At 40.6% G+C, this 17,396-nt stretch overlaps 1 protein-coding gene across 1 annotated transcript in view; it reads left to right on the top strand.

Moving 5' to 3' along the window:
• Positions 1-17,396, top strand: part of NEB (nebulin) — a 200,311-nt gene that overhangs the window by 15,599 nt on the left and 167,316 nt on the right. The window contains 14 exon segments of the mRNA XM_038565199.1: positions 6,507-6,611; positions 7,250-7,357; positions 8,973-9,089; positions 10,722-10,826; positions 10,909-11,016; positions 11,114-11,218; positions 11,617-11,715; positions 12,733-12,837; positions 14,162-14,269; positions 14,355-14,468; positions 15,668-15,769; positions 15,870-15,977; positions 16,066-16,170; positions 17,025-17,123. Coding sequence (XP_038421127.1) covers positions 6,507-6,611; positions 7,250-7,357; positions 8,973-9,089; positions 10,722-10,826; positions 10,909-11,016; positions 11,114-11,218; positions 11,617-11,715; positions 12,733-12,837; positions 14,162-14,269; positions 14,355-14,468; positions 15,668-15,769; positions 15,870-15,977; positions 16,066-16,170; positions 17,025-17,123 — 1,488 coding nt within the window.

Genomic DNA, 17,396 nt, shown 5'->3' with positions numbered 1-17,396 from the left:
AGATGTGGCTTGGTTTGCCCGCCCTGGGCAGTGCACCCCCTCGGTTGTGCCTGGTCGGTCTATAGTTAGCCTGGTACGCCAGCTCCGAGGAAGGAGCGCCTGACAGAAAAGGCCGAGAGGCCGATGTTCAGCTGATGACCAGGCCCGAGCTAAATTCTAATTTCAAATTGGCTCAAATCAGGCCACTTTTTCCTGGGATACTGCTGCTGCTGCTTTTTTTTTTTTTAATTAAATTAAATTAATTAATTATTTTTTGATACTGCTGCTTCTAACAACTTTTCTTGGCCCTCTGTGGAGTACAGTCCCAACGTGGTCTTCTGCTTGCATTTTGGTGGAATCTCAAGGTTTCTATCTCCTACAGATATTTTTGGGTGAGGATGTCTGGTAAAGGAGAAGGAAGAAAAGTTGTGGATGATGAAGTCTATCCGGTGATGTTTTTAGTGTCTGATAGTGCAGGCTACTAACTGTAACCATGGCTACTTGGATGATAGATCCTCTAAGTTCAGTAAATCTTCACTAATAGGAATGCTGTGAACCTGAAATTTGCCCATGGCTAAGCAGAAATAAATTCTAGAACTGTCCATAAAGAGCTGGCCTACTGAAACTATTGATACCTAAATAAGATTAGGGAACAAGGACAATGGGTCTTTTTCAAAGAAAAAGCTGCTTTCAAAAAGTCATTTAGAAAGAAAAATATATTTTTTTTTATTTGAAGTATTTCTTAAAAGCTTTCTTTCTAATGCAACATACTTTTACCTCATTTGAGTGTGGAGTGGGGTACCTGAACAGGATTTAAAAAAAAAAAAAATCCCATTCAAACTGCTCTATTATCAGTCTCTCCACTAACTTAGACATGCCAGTTAGTCTAGACCTGCGCTCTTCAATATAGTAGCCATCATCCACATGTGACCGTTGAGCATTTGAAGTGTGATTATATGAACTGAGGGTCCTATATGTGGGAAGTATACATTGGGTCCTGAACGCTTAGTATGACAAAAAGAATGTAAAATAGCTCATTAATTGTTTTTATATTGATTGCATATTAGAATAATATTTTTGGATCTATTGGGATAAGTAAAATATATTGTTAAATTCCCACCTCTTCCTTTTTATATTTTAAAAATAAGCTACTAGAAAATTTAAAAATACAGTGGTGGCTTGCATTATACACCTGTTGGACTGTACCGCCCCACCCAGATATGGTGGCATCATTGGAAACCAAAAAACCTCACCAGTGCTGGGTGTGTCCTTGTGGAATAATATGAGCCAAGGGAGGATGGCTGTGGATGCAAGTCACCAGATTTGGCTGTTCATCCCAGTCTTACCCAAATTCCAAGTTTTTAATGGCTGCTGTGCATCCAAAGTAATATTCACTTTGGGAAGAAATGCTTGTGATTGGCAGCAGTCCATCTGACAACAGACCCTCCAGTAAGAGAGGAGTGGGGCTGGGGTTGGAGGAGACAGAGGTGATTTAGCTGCATGACTTGCCTCTTCTCTCTTGAAATGTTCCCCACTATCCTGGCCTTTCACCATGTCTCAGTACCATCATTTCCTTTCTTTCCAAAATAGAGAAAAATCTCCTTTATCTCCTCACCCTTAGGTATTTAAATTCAGCATTCTCTTGTCTGTGTTTCCCAGATCCATCCCTTGGTCTTACAGCCTTCAGTTCCTATGTTAATTTAATGATCATGTATCTGTAATGATTATATTGTTTCTATATCGATGACCTTGTTTGTCAGCTTTCCGTACTGTACCTGTCAGAATCCCTTCTCTCACCTTTGTCTTTGGCCAAAGCACCAGCTGGTCCCAGCACTCATCCTGGCTCAGCTGCGTTTTGTGGCCCTAACACAGATGGACAGGGAGGCAGAAATATCCATGTAAGCAAGCGTTCCGGGTGAGGAGAGGTTACTGTGCAGACTCCAGCTGAAAGGGGGGTTCTGAATGCAACCCTGGGAAGGCCCTTTAGTTTCTCTGTGCTTCCCTCTCTGCTTCCTTCCAGATTCATGATAGGTAAAATGTGAGATTTCAGGCTAGAATTTCCAGTGATACCTAACTGAGATTTAGAGCTGAAAGGAAAAGCTCTGTTTCCTCTACTCCCTATGCCTGCTTCTGCCTCCAAGTGGGTTTTTACCACACCGACCAATGCTCTGACACCAGCTCCATGTCCTATAATTCTGTTTAATTCTGACATTATCTACCTGGACTTAGCCTCAGTTCTCACCAGTTTAAGGGCTCAGAGCCACGTGACTGCCCCGTCATGACAATTGGCCATGAATCTGGACCTCCCATGCTGCTGACTGACTGGCTTTAATCCAGGGTTCCCACGACCCCCTCCTCGGGTTTAATAATTTGCTTATAATGAGCTCACAGAACGCAGGGAAACGGTTTCTTAGGTTTCTTACATGATAAAGGGTACAGATGAACAACCAAGATAGAGGTACCTGGCGTGGGGTCCTGAAGGGTCCCAACACAGGAACTTCTGTCCCTGTGGAGCTGGGGTGTGCTATTCTCTCGACACATAGATGTGTTCACCAACCTGGAAGCTCTCTGAATCGCATACTTCAAGGACTTTTATCGTGGTTGCCTCACATAGGCCTGACTGATCTAACTCCGTGTCTGGCCCCTTTCCCCTCCTCAGAAGATGAAGGGCGGGGCAGAAAGTATGACTTGGTCTTTCTGGTGACCAGACCCCGTCATAAAGCTATCCAGGAGTGGTCTCCTTGGAACAAAAGACAACCCAGGGTCCCTGCATAGTTTAATTGGGTAAGCCTCCAATTCTTGGTTTCAGCTCAGGGTCGTGGAATTGAGCCCCATGTCAGGCTCTGTATTTGCTGCAGAGTCTGCTTGTCCCTCTCTCTTTCTCTGCTTTTCTCTAATAAAATCTTAAAAAAAAAAAAAGACAACCATGTCACTCAGGAGGTTACGACAGTTTAGGAGCTCTGTATTAGGAACTGAGGGTGGAGACCAATATTTAGATTTTAGTATTTCACTAGAATGTTTTGAAAAAAACCTCTTTCAGTGAATATTGTTGCATAGGACAAAGATGCGAAGCTCTGATGATCTAAAACCATGGAAACTCCTTTATCACAAAGAATTAGGGAGGAATTTCCATTGATTTCACCAGAGGAGAGTTGATGGACTTAGGAAAACAGCCTGGGCCCACTATGAGCAATGAAAATATCCGTTGGGACCCTCTACCGTTCTGAGAGGACAACTCTTCTATGAACAAAGCTGTTGGAAGTCCCAGTATTTAGCTGCTCACAGAAAAAGTGAAGTGTGATTAACTGGCTTTGTATTCCTTCCATTTGATAACCTCATCAAAACCACAGAAGCAGATGTGGAAAGTAGAAAACGAAGCCGCGTGTTTATGTAGGACATCAGGGTGTCTAATCTGTGGCCCAATGAAAGCCTCTCAGCTCATTTCTGAGGAGGAGACACTATGGCCTGGGGAAGCAATTTTACTAGATCTACCGACATGTGGTTACTGTCTTGCCCACAGAAGGTGTTCTGGAGCTTGTAACTGGCCCAGTGTACTGTCCTCTGGTAAATGAACAAACACAGAACCCTAGAGAGAGTTAAATTGACTCTTGCTGCCAGGTTCCTATGAATGGACTTCAAACATGACAGACTTCGACAGAAGGGTTAGGGTGGGGTTAGAGGGAAGGTTGGGTGTTGGACTCCTGATACGGCTCCCCCGCCTCTTCGTATCACGTGAACACTAGTCCTTGCTGCAGACCTGTAGAGTGAGACCGCTTCATTGACAGAGGAGGTCCCATGTGACACACATCTCCCTCTCCCTCTCGTTCCTCAAGCTACAGGCCTTTATTCTTTAAACTCCTCTCCTACCTGCGGATGAAGGGGAAGGCCATAACTTCAACACTTAACAAACTGCAGCCTCCTTTGTAGTGAAAATCTTCCCAGACTTGGGAGTACCCCACGACAGATTGTGAGGGATCCCCTCTAAGCTGAACTCATTTAGGTTCATGAAGAGGAAAAAGTGGGCAAGGACTTTGGGTGAGAGTGCTGGGTGGTCTTATACTCTTGTTTTGCATCTTGGTTTATTTTACTTTTTGGGGGGAGAGAGAACATGAGAATGCAGGTGGGGAAGGGGCAGAGGGCAAGAGAGAGAATCTTAATCAGGCTTTACACCCAGTGCGGAGCTCAATCTCCTGACACATGAAATCATGACCTGAGCTGAATCCAAGAGTCGGATGCTTAACTGACTGAGCCACCCAGATGCTCCAGCATCTGGTTTTAATTTCTTCTAAACATCAGATATCTATTTCTTTATGTGATAATTAATTTTTAATTTTCCTTAACAAATATACATATGCGATTCTTACGATTTCTCCATAATGGCCCAACTTTTGGACCTCATTAAGAATGTCTGCTGCCTTCTTTTAAATTATATTACAAAGTTTCGGGGGTGCATCAGGCCCTCTTGTCCGTACCCCCTAATCTTGGAGGTTACTTCCTTTGATAGCAAGCAGAGGAAGGACAGTATCCCCCACCAACAATGCAGATTGGAGATCTTAACCTGGGGTACATGTACATCAAGACCCGTGAAGTGTTTATGGGCATTTTATGGTTTCCTCAGATTTCTGAAGAGGTCTATTCTCCAAAAAAGATTAGAAATACTTTTTTGGCAATTAGCAAATCAAAAAATCCCTTTTGATTGATTGAACTCAGTCTGTTTTGAATGGCTAAAGAGTTGACTTCAATTTTTAAAGTTTCAAAAAGAGAAGAGTAGGCAAATTAATTGGCCCTTTAATGTAACTATACTCTCAACAAAGATTTCCATTGAAGAGTACACACACAATTTTCTCCAGAGTTTCTTACTCTGTCATGCTAGCAATGTTCTCATCATTATTGCTACAAATATCCTAGCCTACATTTTTTAGCACTGTAGAGTTTGCAAAGGACTCCTTGGGGGTATTGAACTTATTTAATCTTTACAACAATCCTCTGTGGAAGGTATTATTAGTGCCAGTGCTGTGGTTGAGAACTTGGAGAGGCTCAGTCATACCTTTGGTAATGATAGAGTCTAGTCTTCGGCCCAGAACTTCCAGGCTCAAGCCCAGGGCTCTAAAACTTAGTTATGAAAACCACTTGGCTATTTATTAGCATATTAAGGTCTTAAGAAGAAAGGATATAGACATTTGAGAAAGGGTTGAGCATCCTTTAGCTCAAACTCACTGGCTCTGCACATCACTCATCCTTGCTACTGGTTCTGTTAAAGGGATACCAGAAAACCACTTTCTTCTCTCTTGAAGAGTGTAGTGGGGGTGTAGGCATGCAGACACCCTGAGATTCACTGGTTGTGTCTGTTAACACATTTTCCAAGAAGAGGAAATTGCTGTAACCCGGCTCTGGCTCATATGCCCAGGTTTGGGGTTGACTAGTTTAATTTTATCCTGAGGTAGACCAAGATAGTTTGAAGCCACATATCATGGACTCCGTACAATTTAGTGTATTTGTACATGCATTTTCTAGGTCACTTTTGTGTGCTGCATTTTGTGTTAGATTCTCAGGATATGAACATAAAGAAGACCTAATTCCCCTCTTCAAAATGCTCACTGCCTGGGATTCGGGTGGGGTGGTATTTGGGAGTAAGATGGAGCAATTTTTGAATTGCTTGCAAGTTCTCACTAAAATTTCCTTAAGTCTCAACTAGAAAGTCTTATTAACTAGTCTGCAAACCAAATTTTGTGGTGGTATTGTTTCTAGATAACTAGAAGCTTTGATAAAGCTCAGAAATTTATGTCTAAGTTCATGTGGCATGGAAATCTGGGGGTGAGTGATTTCATTAGAACTCTGAAATACAAGGGCAGGATGCTTCTTACTCTTCTCCCTCCCCAAACATCAGAGAATAGCCTTAAGTTCTGAATCAACTAAGTCTCTAGATTCAACAAGAAGAGGGTCATTTATTACCTCTACCCTCTTACCCAACTTTCTTGTTGACACTATACTCGAAGGTTTGAAGACATCTATTTATTTTAAAGACTTTATTTATTTATTCATGAGAAACAGAGAGAGAGAGGCAGAGACACAGGCAGAGGGAGAAGCAGGCTCCATGCAGGGAGCCCGACCTGGGACTCGATCCCAGGACCCCAGGATCATGCCTTGGGCCGAAGGCATTGCTAAACTGCTGAGCCACCCAGGCTTGTCCTGAAGACATCTATTTAAAAACTTAAGAAGGGCCATGGTCAAGATACTTTTATATTTATATTTATTTTTATTACATTTATTTATTCATTTTTGTTTTTATTTATTTGAGAGAAAGAGAGGAAGCAGTAGGGGAGACAGCGAGCAAGAGAACGAGCGTGAGAGCTCGATCTCGATCTCCCAGGACCATGGGATCATGACCTGAGCTGAAGGCAGACACTTAACCACCTGAAGCCACCAGGCGCCCCAAAAGATATTTTTAAAAGCTGGCCATTGCCACTTTTCTCTTATTTATCAATTTCTATATTTTCAGTATTTTTTCTTTTTTTTTTTTCTCCTAGCAAAAATACAAGGAAGACTATGAAAATAAAATCAAAGGCAAATGGAGTGAGACCCCCTGCTTTGAAATTGCAACCGCCAGAATGAATGCTGATAACATCAGCACAGTAAGTAGGAAAGAACGGCCACATGTTCTTAGGTTGAAAGAGTGACCCTTTCCTTTCGGACTTCTGGCCCTCAGCTGCACCTGCAATGTTACCAGAACATTGGAGTCCAGGTTCCTCTTCATGGGGACAAGACCTGTGTAGAGTTCCTGCTGAGAGAAATCTCTCCATCTTTCCTTCCTTTTGAGAAATACTATTTTAATTAAATTCCGTTATTCTTGCCTCAATTTTCATATGAACAATGTTTCCAAAGTGAATACAGGTTAAAGGGGCCCTTTTTAATGTATTATTTGCCTGGAGAACCCAACCAGTACATTTTATGAAACTGATTTCGTGTCTTCCCAGATTTTCTTCACTGTAAAAGTGCTCTCTTCCCACCCACCCCCCTCGGAAGTTCTCTAACCTGGCCTTTGAGAGCTCCTTAGAGGCTGGTTTTCAGCCTCTTGTAATTGCTCCAAATCTCTGTTGAGTTGCTAATTGTTTTGATGGTGGCACTACCATCTCTCTCTGTAACCTGACCCACGTGTAAGCCAAGAGGAGTGTGGCTGTGCGTGAGCTCTTGAAGCGGCCCCTGTCCTCCCATGTGAACCCTTGCACAGTCTGTGCTCATGACATTCCTCGGTGTGTGTAATGTCTTACAGAGGAAATACCAGGAAGACTTTGAGAATATGAAAGACCAGATCTACTTCATGCAGACCGAAACACCAGAGTACAAAGTGAATAAACAAGCTGGAGTGGCAGCGAGCAAGGTATGAAGAAATGCTCTTATTTGTCATGATGGTCTTATTGTGGGTGAATTTCTTATAAATCTTGCTTTTGTATGTAATGAAAAAAAAGGTTCTTGGGGCTCAACAAAAAAAGCAATTTGGGGTTATCGTGGTACAAATTTTTGAAAAATTTTGCTATGGATGACTTTTAATAATAGTCAAATACCATCTTCAGTATTTGTTAAAAGACCTTTTGATACCTGCAATTAGAAAGTTTGTGCTCTTAGACAGAAGGACCCCTCAAGAAAGGACAACTGTCAACCTTCTCTGAATATGGACACTCCCACACAATCTATTCCTGTGATTTTTCTTATTTTCCTACTAATTGGTGAAAATCTAGTCACAGACAAGATACACAAATCCATGGATATGCTCCTATACTCTGTAGACTTTGGTAAAAAGAATCCTTGACATTCTAAAGCACTAGACAGAGTATAAACTTCAAAACCAATCAGACTTGGTTGAAACCCTGGCCTTGGCCCTGCTAAGGGAGTGAAAGCAGGGAGATCACATCACCAGGAAGCCATTTCAGTATCCAGGTGCAAAATAGTGATGTTTTAGATCAAGAGGGGAGCAGGGCTGATCGATGAAATGTACTTTGAGAATAGAGCTGACCTGGTTTGCTATTGGGTTGGATGTGGGATATGAGAAGAATGTTTTTGGGTTTAAGCAACTGGAGGATGGGATTTCTCTTTATCAAGAGAGAGAAGAGTGTGGAAGGAGTGCACAATTATTTTTGGAGGGAAAATGTGGGCTCAGCTTCCAACATGTAAGATTTGAGATGCCTTTTAGACATCCAAGTGGAAGGAAATACTAAGTGGACAGTTGATTATACAAGTCTGAAGTTTCAGGGGAAATATATGGGAGGGTTGTATAAATTTGGGAGATGTCAGTATATGGAGAGTATTTAATGTCCTAAGACTGGAGACCATCAAGGGAGCAAGCATAGACAGAAAACCCTAAGGACTGAACTCTGGATATCTCCATGTGAACACATCAGCAAGATGAGGTAGGAGTAGAGTCGGGAGAGAGTGAGAAGTGAGTGAAGGAAGAAAGGAGCGATCCACTATTTAAAATGTTTCTGAATTGAATTTACCAATGTATGGTCTCTTCATGCACATGAACTGCACACATGCTCACGCACAGTCAGATGAGGTGTCAGAGGGCAGATTGATGATGCTTCTGGCTTGCTTTCTTGAAAAATGTGTTGGTAGTTTGGCCGCTGGAGGCTAAGTTAAATGAGAGTTGTGGAGCAGCAAGTGTCTGGGACATGATACACTGCCATTACTTGCGTGTGTCTTTTTCTCTTTGAGGGCAAGGACCAGGTGTTATTCTTTCTTGTACTTGTCCCAGGGCCAGCACGTAATCAATACCCTATGGATGTTTTTGAAGGAATAAATGAACGGGAAGAAAAGTTATCCTGGAGATTTATGCAGTTTCTTTGCTGCTGTTATGAGTTACTATGAGTATTTTGTTTGTAAAATGTCAAGCTGCCACTTTTCTAGAGAGAACATTGATTTGTAGAACTATATCATAATATCCATAATAGAGACAAGAGCAAAAATAACCCAGTTACTTTATCATTTCACTCCTACAGGTAAAATACAAAGAAGACTATGAAAAGAATAAAGGAAAAGCAGATTATAATGTACTTCCTGCCTCAGAGAACCCACTGCTCAAGCAGCTGAAGGCGGCAGGAGATGCCCTGAGTGATGTAAGTACATTCTTGTCAGAAAGTGTTTTTTTAACCTTAGCTGCTAGAGAGATGAAATCTCTCTCTTTCTATAATGACTAAATGCATATATAATTTTGCAAATACTTTAGGATTCTAGTGTAGCAGTTTCCCTGGAACTATTTAACCACAGGAAGACAGGAATGCCTCTGAGCATGATGTGTGTTAGTTTTTTTTTTTTTGGGGGGGGGGGGGCTGTGGATTTAGCTCAACGGGCAGAGAAATCCTCCTTTGCTTATAGGCTCTAGTGCCTGTGCTTCTCCATGATCCTGACCCAGAAAGAGGCTTTGAAAGGGGCAGAGAGTGAGAGATGAAGTTGGTGTGCACCCTGCCCTTGTGTTCTTCAAGCAGGGCAAAGACAAATGTCCTGGGTTCCACAGGTTCTTCCTCACCTCTATCATTCTCTGTGCAAATCTTGGCCCTAGAAACCATCATTTGCAGAAAGCGCGACTTAAAAGATGGCTCCCCCCAAAAAACAAACAACAACAACAAAAAAATGGTTCCCTAAGTCTTCACAGGAGTTTCTACTTGTAGAATTAAGAGTCTGACCAATCCATAAGATTTAAAATAAAATCGGATAAGTGAGAGATGGCGTTAAGAGACTAACAGCCCAAGACTACTTTGACTATAAATAAGAGAGAACATGTGATCAGTTAGGTTATTCCCAAAGTATTAAGCTTTCCCAATATTTGAGGATTATACATGGTTCCCCTGTGGGTTAGTTATCTTTTCTTTGTCCCTTGGATTAAGTCAGCACCATAGAAATGCGTACCTGTGATTGAGGAATGAGGCGAGTGGAGTTGGGGTGGCAGGTGAGAGCGTGAGTGGATCTGTCCAAATAGCCCTGTCGGGAAATCAATGCAAAGCATGTCTTCTGTTTCCTAAATAAAGGTTCCTCTTTATCAAACATAGCAAAGCTCAGGTTCAAACCTACTTTGTTGATAAAGAGAACAATATAAATATTTAAAAACCAAAACACCATTTACAACCTCAAAACCCAACATGAGAAAGGGACAAGGCTCTCACTTTATCAGCTGTGCATTTAAAATCCAATGGTTGTTTATTGTCATCATTAGAGCTAAATTTAGGTCCTAGCTGGGGAGAAGAGTGAGTAGCTTTATCATCTGAGTTCCTGTATATACCTTAATTTTAAAATATCTGTTTGTATAAGGGGTTTTTTCCCTTGGTGGAAGGAGGAAGAGAGAGTGTGTTTCTCAACTTATAATAAACAGTTTTGAAGGTTTGTTTAAAAAAGAATTCCCTGTTGCTCAGAAGATTCCTGTCTGTTGTGGCACCATCAGTGAAAGACGAGTCTGAGTTGAGGGAGAGCGGATGTAGCAGTCCTGAAGTACACACAAATCTCCACAGCTAAGGGCTTGGTCTGAGGCAGAGTACTGGTTTCTTGACTTTTTTTGGTGAATGTTAAAAACCTAAACTTTACAGTAATTGCTAATAGAAGAAACTTTTCATTCACTACACCCCAATATTGTCAGTTTTTAAGACAGTTGACAGGGTATATCTTTTCTTCTTCTTCTTGTTTATTGTTGAGAAATACAAGTGTTACAATCAATGTGGGAGTGACAAGAATCTAATTGATTTTTTTTCCTCCAACAGAAACTATACAAGGAAAACTATGAAAAGACAAAGGCAAAGAGCATAAATTACTGCGAAACCCCCAAATTCCAACTTGATACAGTTCTGCACAATTTCACTAGTGATGTAAGCAATTCTGTGGTTACTTCTTCTGTTAAGATCCATTATTTTCCCCCAATAAATACATGAAATACGTTTTGTCTTTCAGACCAAATACAAAGATTCCTACTTAAAGAATATTTTGGGACACTACGTGGGCAGCTTTGAGGATCCATATCATACACACTGCATGAAAGTTGCAGCTCAAAACAGTGACGTAAGTTCTAAGATGGTTGTTCAGCTTTCCAAATAACACCTCTTTAGGGCATGGATAAAATGGTTGCATCCTCATGTCTGATTTCTCTTCCTCGCAGAAAAACTACAAAGCAGAATTTGAAGAAGACCGAGGCAAAGGCTTCTTCCCCCAGACTATAACTCAAGAATATGAAACAATCAAGAAACTGGATCAATGTAAAGATGTGAGTCTGTAGAATGACCTTCGAACATCCTGCCCTCCAGAGCATCTAGCGGTCAAGAGATATTTAAGATTTTAACACTTTTCAAATATATGCAAGCAAGGAAATTATAAGAAACAAAATTTATTTTGTAGGTGATGAACTGTTTTCCCTAGCTGTCATCCATACATTTCAAGAGCTAATTCTAGTACATTTCCCCAAAGAGGAGTTATCAGAAATCTGAAGAATGAGAAAGTTTCTTGTACAGCTATGAAAGCATCTCTAAAAACACTGCAGTCTAATTAGAGAAGAGCCTTGTGTTTTATTAACTACAAGCTTCTTTTCTTTTGGGGAATGGGTTCTCCTTGCTTGGACTATAGGATTTGATTGCTAAGACTATTCCTTTTTTTTCCCCTCCACAGCACACCTACAAAGTCCATCCAGATAAAACAAAATTCACTCAAGTCACCGACTCTCCTGTGCTGGTGCAAGCCCAAGTCAATTCCAAGCAACTGAGTGATGTAAGTTCCTTTAAATAGGCAGGAAATCCAATTTTGAGGGATAACGTATCATAACTCTGTATATAAAATCCAGTGACTTGTCACATTTACCAAAAAAGGCTAAGTGAGTTTAGCAAATTTAACTTGTCTATATTTGTCATCACCTAAAATATCTCCCTATTTAGTTGCCTTGCATCTTCCGGGATGTATAGCAAGGATAGCAGAATGGTTCTCTAAGGGGGACTAATGTAGCTTATGCTGGAAGGAACATGAGGCCTTGAGTCCGGCAAATCTGGGCTAGACTCCAGCTCCGTCGTTTATAACCTGGCAGCCTAGGCACATTGTTTAACCCCGCCATGCCTCGCATTTCCCTTTTGTAATTTGCAGTTGTTTTGAGGGTAAATGAAAGGAGATCTGAGCGAAGTAAATACCCTGGCCCAGAGTAGATGTTTAATGCACGGGATGTCTCTGTCTCAAATAAGTCTCGGAAAATGGAGCTTTTGAGATAATTTTATCACATGACTTTTAAGTATGAACTTCCAAGCTTGTGCTGAACTAAGCAAAACAATAAAAGTAACCTCCGTCAATTTATGGCCAGAAATAAAGTCTTCAGATAAGAGTATTAACAAACCATTAATGTATGTGAGGGGACGTGTTTCTCCAGAAAGTGCGTATTGACCATGGAATGAAAGGGCTGGGAGTCTCAGAATCTCCTGATTCTGGGGGCCGGTTGTGATGTGCCTGGAGAGGGAGCATATATGGAAGAGCCACCTCCTTCCAGGATAGTCCTACCATGGTGACAGACGTGCTGTCATGCAGGTTGTCAGTCGGGCAGGGTGGACTACCCTAGCTCTGGACTTCTGTGTATTGGTCTCAACAACATTGTCAGTTGTTATTTAACAAAATGTATTTTATGTTTTATTCTGTGAAATGTACCACCCAAGATTTTTGTATTTTGGGACAATTCTTCTTTCGAGCTAAAGGTCTCCTTTTTTCTGTCTCTCCGTCTGTCTCTGTCTCTTTCACTCACTATCTCAGCTGAACTACAAAGCAAAGCATGAAAGTGAAAAGTTCAAGTGCCACATACCCCCGGATACTCCTGCCCTCCTCCAGCACAAAGTCAATGCTTATAACCTGAGTGATGTAAGTTCCTATATACTATGCTATGGGATATCCTGACAACCTGTGCTTTTATTTCTGGGTGGCTTCACTGAATAAACACTTCAGTGTTAAAGATGGGAAGAACAGGGATCCCTGGGTGGCTCAGCAGTTCAGAGCCTGCCTTTGGCCCAGGGCGTGATCCTGGCATCCCGGGATTGAGTCCCACATCAGGCTCCTCTGTTTCTCTCTCTTTCTCATGAATAAATAAATAAAATCTTAAAAAAAGATGGGAAGAACATTTAGCATTTGCACCATGTCCTTATGCCTCTACACATGTATCTCTCAATTTACCTTATAAATGTGTGTAGCAATGTTGTAGGTAGCTTCATACAATTAGACAGTCTTGATATGTTTTAACCAACCCCCAAAATGCCACCACTCATGTAGGTTTGACTGCAAATCATAATGTTAGATATTTTAGCCATATGTTCATTTTTGCGTTTTTTTTAAACTTTTTAAAAAAATTTTTATTTATTTATGACAGTCACACACAGAGAGAGAGAGAGGCAGAGACACAGGCAGAGGGAGAAGCAGGCTCCATGCACTGGGAGCCCGACGTGGGATTCGATCCCGGGTCTCCAGGATCGCGCCCTGGGTCAAAGGCAGGCGCCAAACCGCTGTGCCACCCAGGGATCCCTCATTTTTGTTATACAATGATTAATTTTCATCCAGGACCTGTTTTTTCAGATATGATTTCATTTTATTTATTCCTCAGATGTATAATGTCCCTTATTTCACACAAATGATGCTTATTTCTACATGTAAGAGAGCTTGCACAAAAAGCATAAGGCCAGGTATCCATTGCTACCTTTCATTTTCAAAACTTAATTTTATAGAAAGGTCAAATCCCCCTTGGAAAGGGAGATCTCAATTTCTTCAACAATTCTATAAATAAGTACTTAGATTATCTAGCATCAATGAGTATTGTAATGATTCAGGAAATAACCTTTACAGAGGACTTTGAGATCAAATGAAAGTGATATCTTTAGATCATAAAAAGTAAATTAACTGTAGAATATTTGTGCCACTCTGTGAAATGCTCAGTATCAGTACTTAGATATTAGTATGGTAACTAGGATTAGGTTAATTTAATGAAAGATTCTAATGAGGAGGAGAGAATCTTGATCTTGGAAAATTAGAAGCTTCAGCTTGAAGAGAAATAACTAAAATATGCATGATTTTCTACAGTTAAAATGGTTCATTTATTTCATATTAAGACAGAGTATTGAGATACTCATTAGTCTTGACAGTGTGATAACATGCATATCACCTTTGCCAATTCCTTTGTTAAAATTTTCCTGTTCAGAATATCTATAAGCAAGACTGGGAGAAGAGCAAAGCAAAGAAGTTTGACATTAAAGTGGACGCCATCCCCCTGCTGGCAGCCAAAGCCAACAGCAGGATCGCCAGCGATGTGAGTATGGCCTGGGCACCCGGGCAGGCGGCCCCCAGTGACACTGCCTGATGGGTGGGATCTGGCATGTGTGATGTCTTCACAGGTGATGTACAAGAAAGACTATGAGAAAAGCAAAGGGAAGATGATTGGAGCCCTGAGCATTAATGATGATCCCAAGATGCTGCATTCTTTGAAGACAGCCAAAAACCAGAGTGACGTGAGTGTCTTTGTAAATCACCCTTACTTTCACATATGGCTGCATTTACTGTTTACTATAACTTTGGATGAGATGTTAGCCTATATGAAATTTCTGATTCAGGATGACAAGTCAAACACAAAAGCCCAGGGGTAAGAAATGATTAAGTTCCTTATGTTTATGACATCTCTGTACTTTGAGACAGCAGTGAAATTGTAAATGTTTCCTTAATCTCTTTAGTGCCCTCTGTTTTATTAGGGGGAAAATACACTAGCAATAGCATTTTCTTTATCATTATTTCCTAGAAATGGATTTAATATCTCAGTGTGTATAAACACATATTCATTCCATGTAATGATCTGACTTCAGGTACTTTGCAAAAATGTATACAGAAAAATAAAAGGCAAAAAGTGAGAAAACCAGGCTAAAGACCAATAAAGTAGGAAAACTAGATGAAGCATAACCTCAAGAACAAAGTATTTTAAGAATTTTATAAAACACTGATCTTGTTTCAAAGACTAAAATATTAAAAATTCTTTATAAAAATTGCTTCTCTAACTCATGGCATTAAATAAATATTCCCTATTCTGTATCATTTATAAGTATGCTTGTCTTTACTGCGTATATTTTTGGATTTCTACATGGTAAAATTAAGGAGAATGTGTAGAAATACAGGATACCTATAATAAAATGGAAAAACCATATTAGTGTGTATTACTATAAAGAAAAATATTAGAACTCAAGGAGAAAAGCCAGCTTTCAAAGGTATTGTAAATAAAATGCGTTTTCATCAAGTAATGAGCTAAAGACTTTTCTAGGACTGAGCCTAAGTATCTAAGGTCCACCTTATACCTTTTACCTAATTTTGCAGTATTTAAAAAACTCATTTTCCTTCAAACGCATTCAAGTGGATAGAATTACATTAAGACAAAATTGCAAAAAAAAAAAATAGACAAAATTGCTCAAGCAGTGTTGGTATATCATGGGATATCCTGGCTGAGCAATGTTAGGATAAATAACACAAGCGCATATACGGTTGTTAGCAGACTAGATTATCTAAGACGTGAGCCTCTACCATAGGAATACTGCCTTTTTGGCCATGTGGAAAATAAATTCTGAAAAAATACAAAATTTGCCTTTTTGGTATAGCAATAATGGGAATGGCTTTTACACCATGACATAGATTTTTCTTCTCTTTGATTTTCTTCTTCCTTTGACAGAGATTATACAGAGAAAACTATGAGAAGACAAAAGCAAAGAGCATGAACTACTGTGAGACCCCTAAATACCAACTTGACACTCTGCTGAAGAACTTCAGCGAGGTTGGAAAGGCCGTGGTTGCCCCTGGGGTTTGAGGGCTTCTCTACGATGTGACAAATAACGTACATAATTGACATATCTGTCAATATGCTTCTCTTTCAGGCTAAATACAAAGATTCCTATGTACAGAATGTCTTGGGCCATTACGTGGGCAGTTTCGAGGACCCATATCAAATACACTGCATGAAAGTCTCAGCTCAAAACAGTGACGTAAGTTGAAGGCCATTGTTCTGTGTCTCGATGACATTCTTTGGGAGTAAGAACAGTCATGATCTATTTTCGTTCTTTCTCATTATAGAAAAATTACAAAGCCGAGTATGAAGAAGATAAAGGGAAATGCTTTTTCCCTCAGACAATCACACAAGAATATGAAGCAATCAAGAAGCTAGACCAGTGTAAAGACGTAAGTCAGCTGCCCGGACTTCTCCAAGTGGGGTTTGGGGTTCCTGTGCCATCTAGTGGTGAATTCAGCAGGAGTTAACATGCTAATGCCTAGTGGTTAGCAGATGGTAAATTTTAAATTTGGGGTGGAACTGGGGAGCACAAAAGTTATTGTGAATTATTATTATAGCTTATGTCAGGCACTGTCCTTGATGCTGAGAAAGAAAAGGGAACAAGGTGGGCTGCCTCTGGGGGAGCATGCATTTGAGAGGGAGAAATAGATAATAAACAAAAAACGTATAAAGAAGGAAGCTACTAGACAATGATAAAACAACCTATGTAGAATGATGCTATAGGATTGAAATAGGGTGATGTGGGAGAGAGACTGGATGGGCTCCATAGGCTGGGTGCTCTGGGAGGGTCTAAGGCAGGAATGTGCAGTCATGCCGAGATCAAGGGGAGACAACTGGAAGAATGGTCTAAGGAGAGAACAGCTGGGCACTTAAGGAATTGCAAGGATGAAGTAGCAGGAGCGTTCTGGAGACGGAGACAGTGGTAAGAAGTGAAATGGTAGGGGATGGGGGGGGGCAGATTCTGTAGGGTAGGGCTCATCAGCCACACCACAGTTTAGGTCAAGTCGTATGGAAAGCCGTTGTAAGGCGTGAGCCAGAGGAAGATTAATCTGGTTGCTGAATTGCAGCAGGGAGACCAATTTAGAGGCAACATCAGGGGATGGAGATAGAGAAGTGACAACATGTCAACCAAGTTTTCAGAAAATAAACTCTATTTTTAACTGGAAACTATATGTAGTATGTATATAAACAAGAATATAAAGATATGTTATTATGATATTTCATCAAAGAACATCTTTTCTAGCATACGTACAAAGTTCATCCAGATAAGACCAAATTCACGGCCGTCACCGACACTCCGGTACTGTTGCAAGCCCAACTCAACACGAAACAGCTTAGCGATGTAAGTGCCTTGATCTGTGCAAGTGTGGATGACCTCGAATGCTGTGTTTATTTGAAATATAAGTATTTTCACGGGCTCATCTATCTACCCAACAATGTCATTTTTCAAGATTTAATAAGATGCAAATGAAGCTGCTAGACTGAATTGTAGCTTTGGGAAAAATGGTATTGGATGATAATAAAAATAATATTTCCTCAATAAGCCACTAATTTTTAGTGGGGAATTTGTCCATTGGGATCTGTCACACACCCAAAATAATGCATACTAAACTTC

This window comes from Canis lupus, chromosome 19 (assembly GCF_011100685.1).
Source record: "Canis lupus familiaris isolate Mischka breed German Shepherd chromosome 19, alternate assembly UU_Cfam_GSD_1.0, whole genome shotgun sequence".
NCBI classification, from domain to species: Eukaryota; Metazoa; Chordata; class Mammalia; order Carnivora; family Canidae; genus Canis; species Canis lupus.
This window is presented reverse-complemented; position numbering and strand designations above follow the sequence as displayed.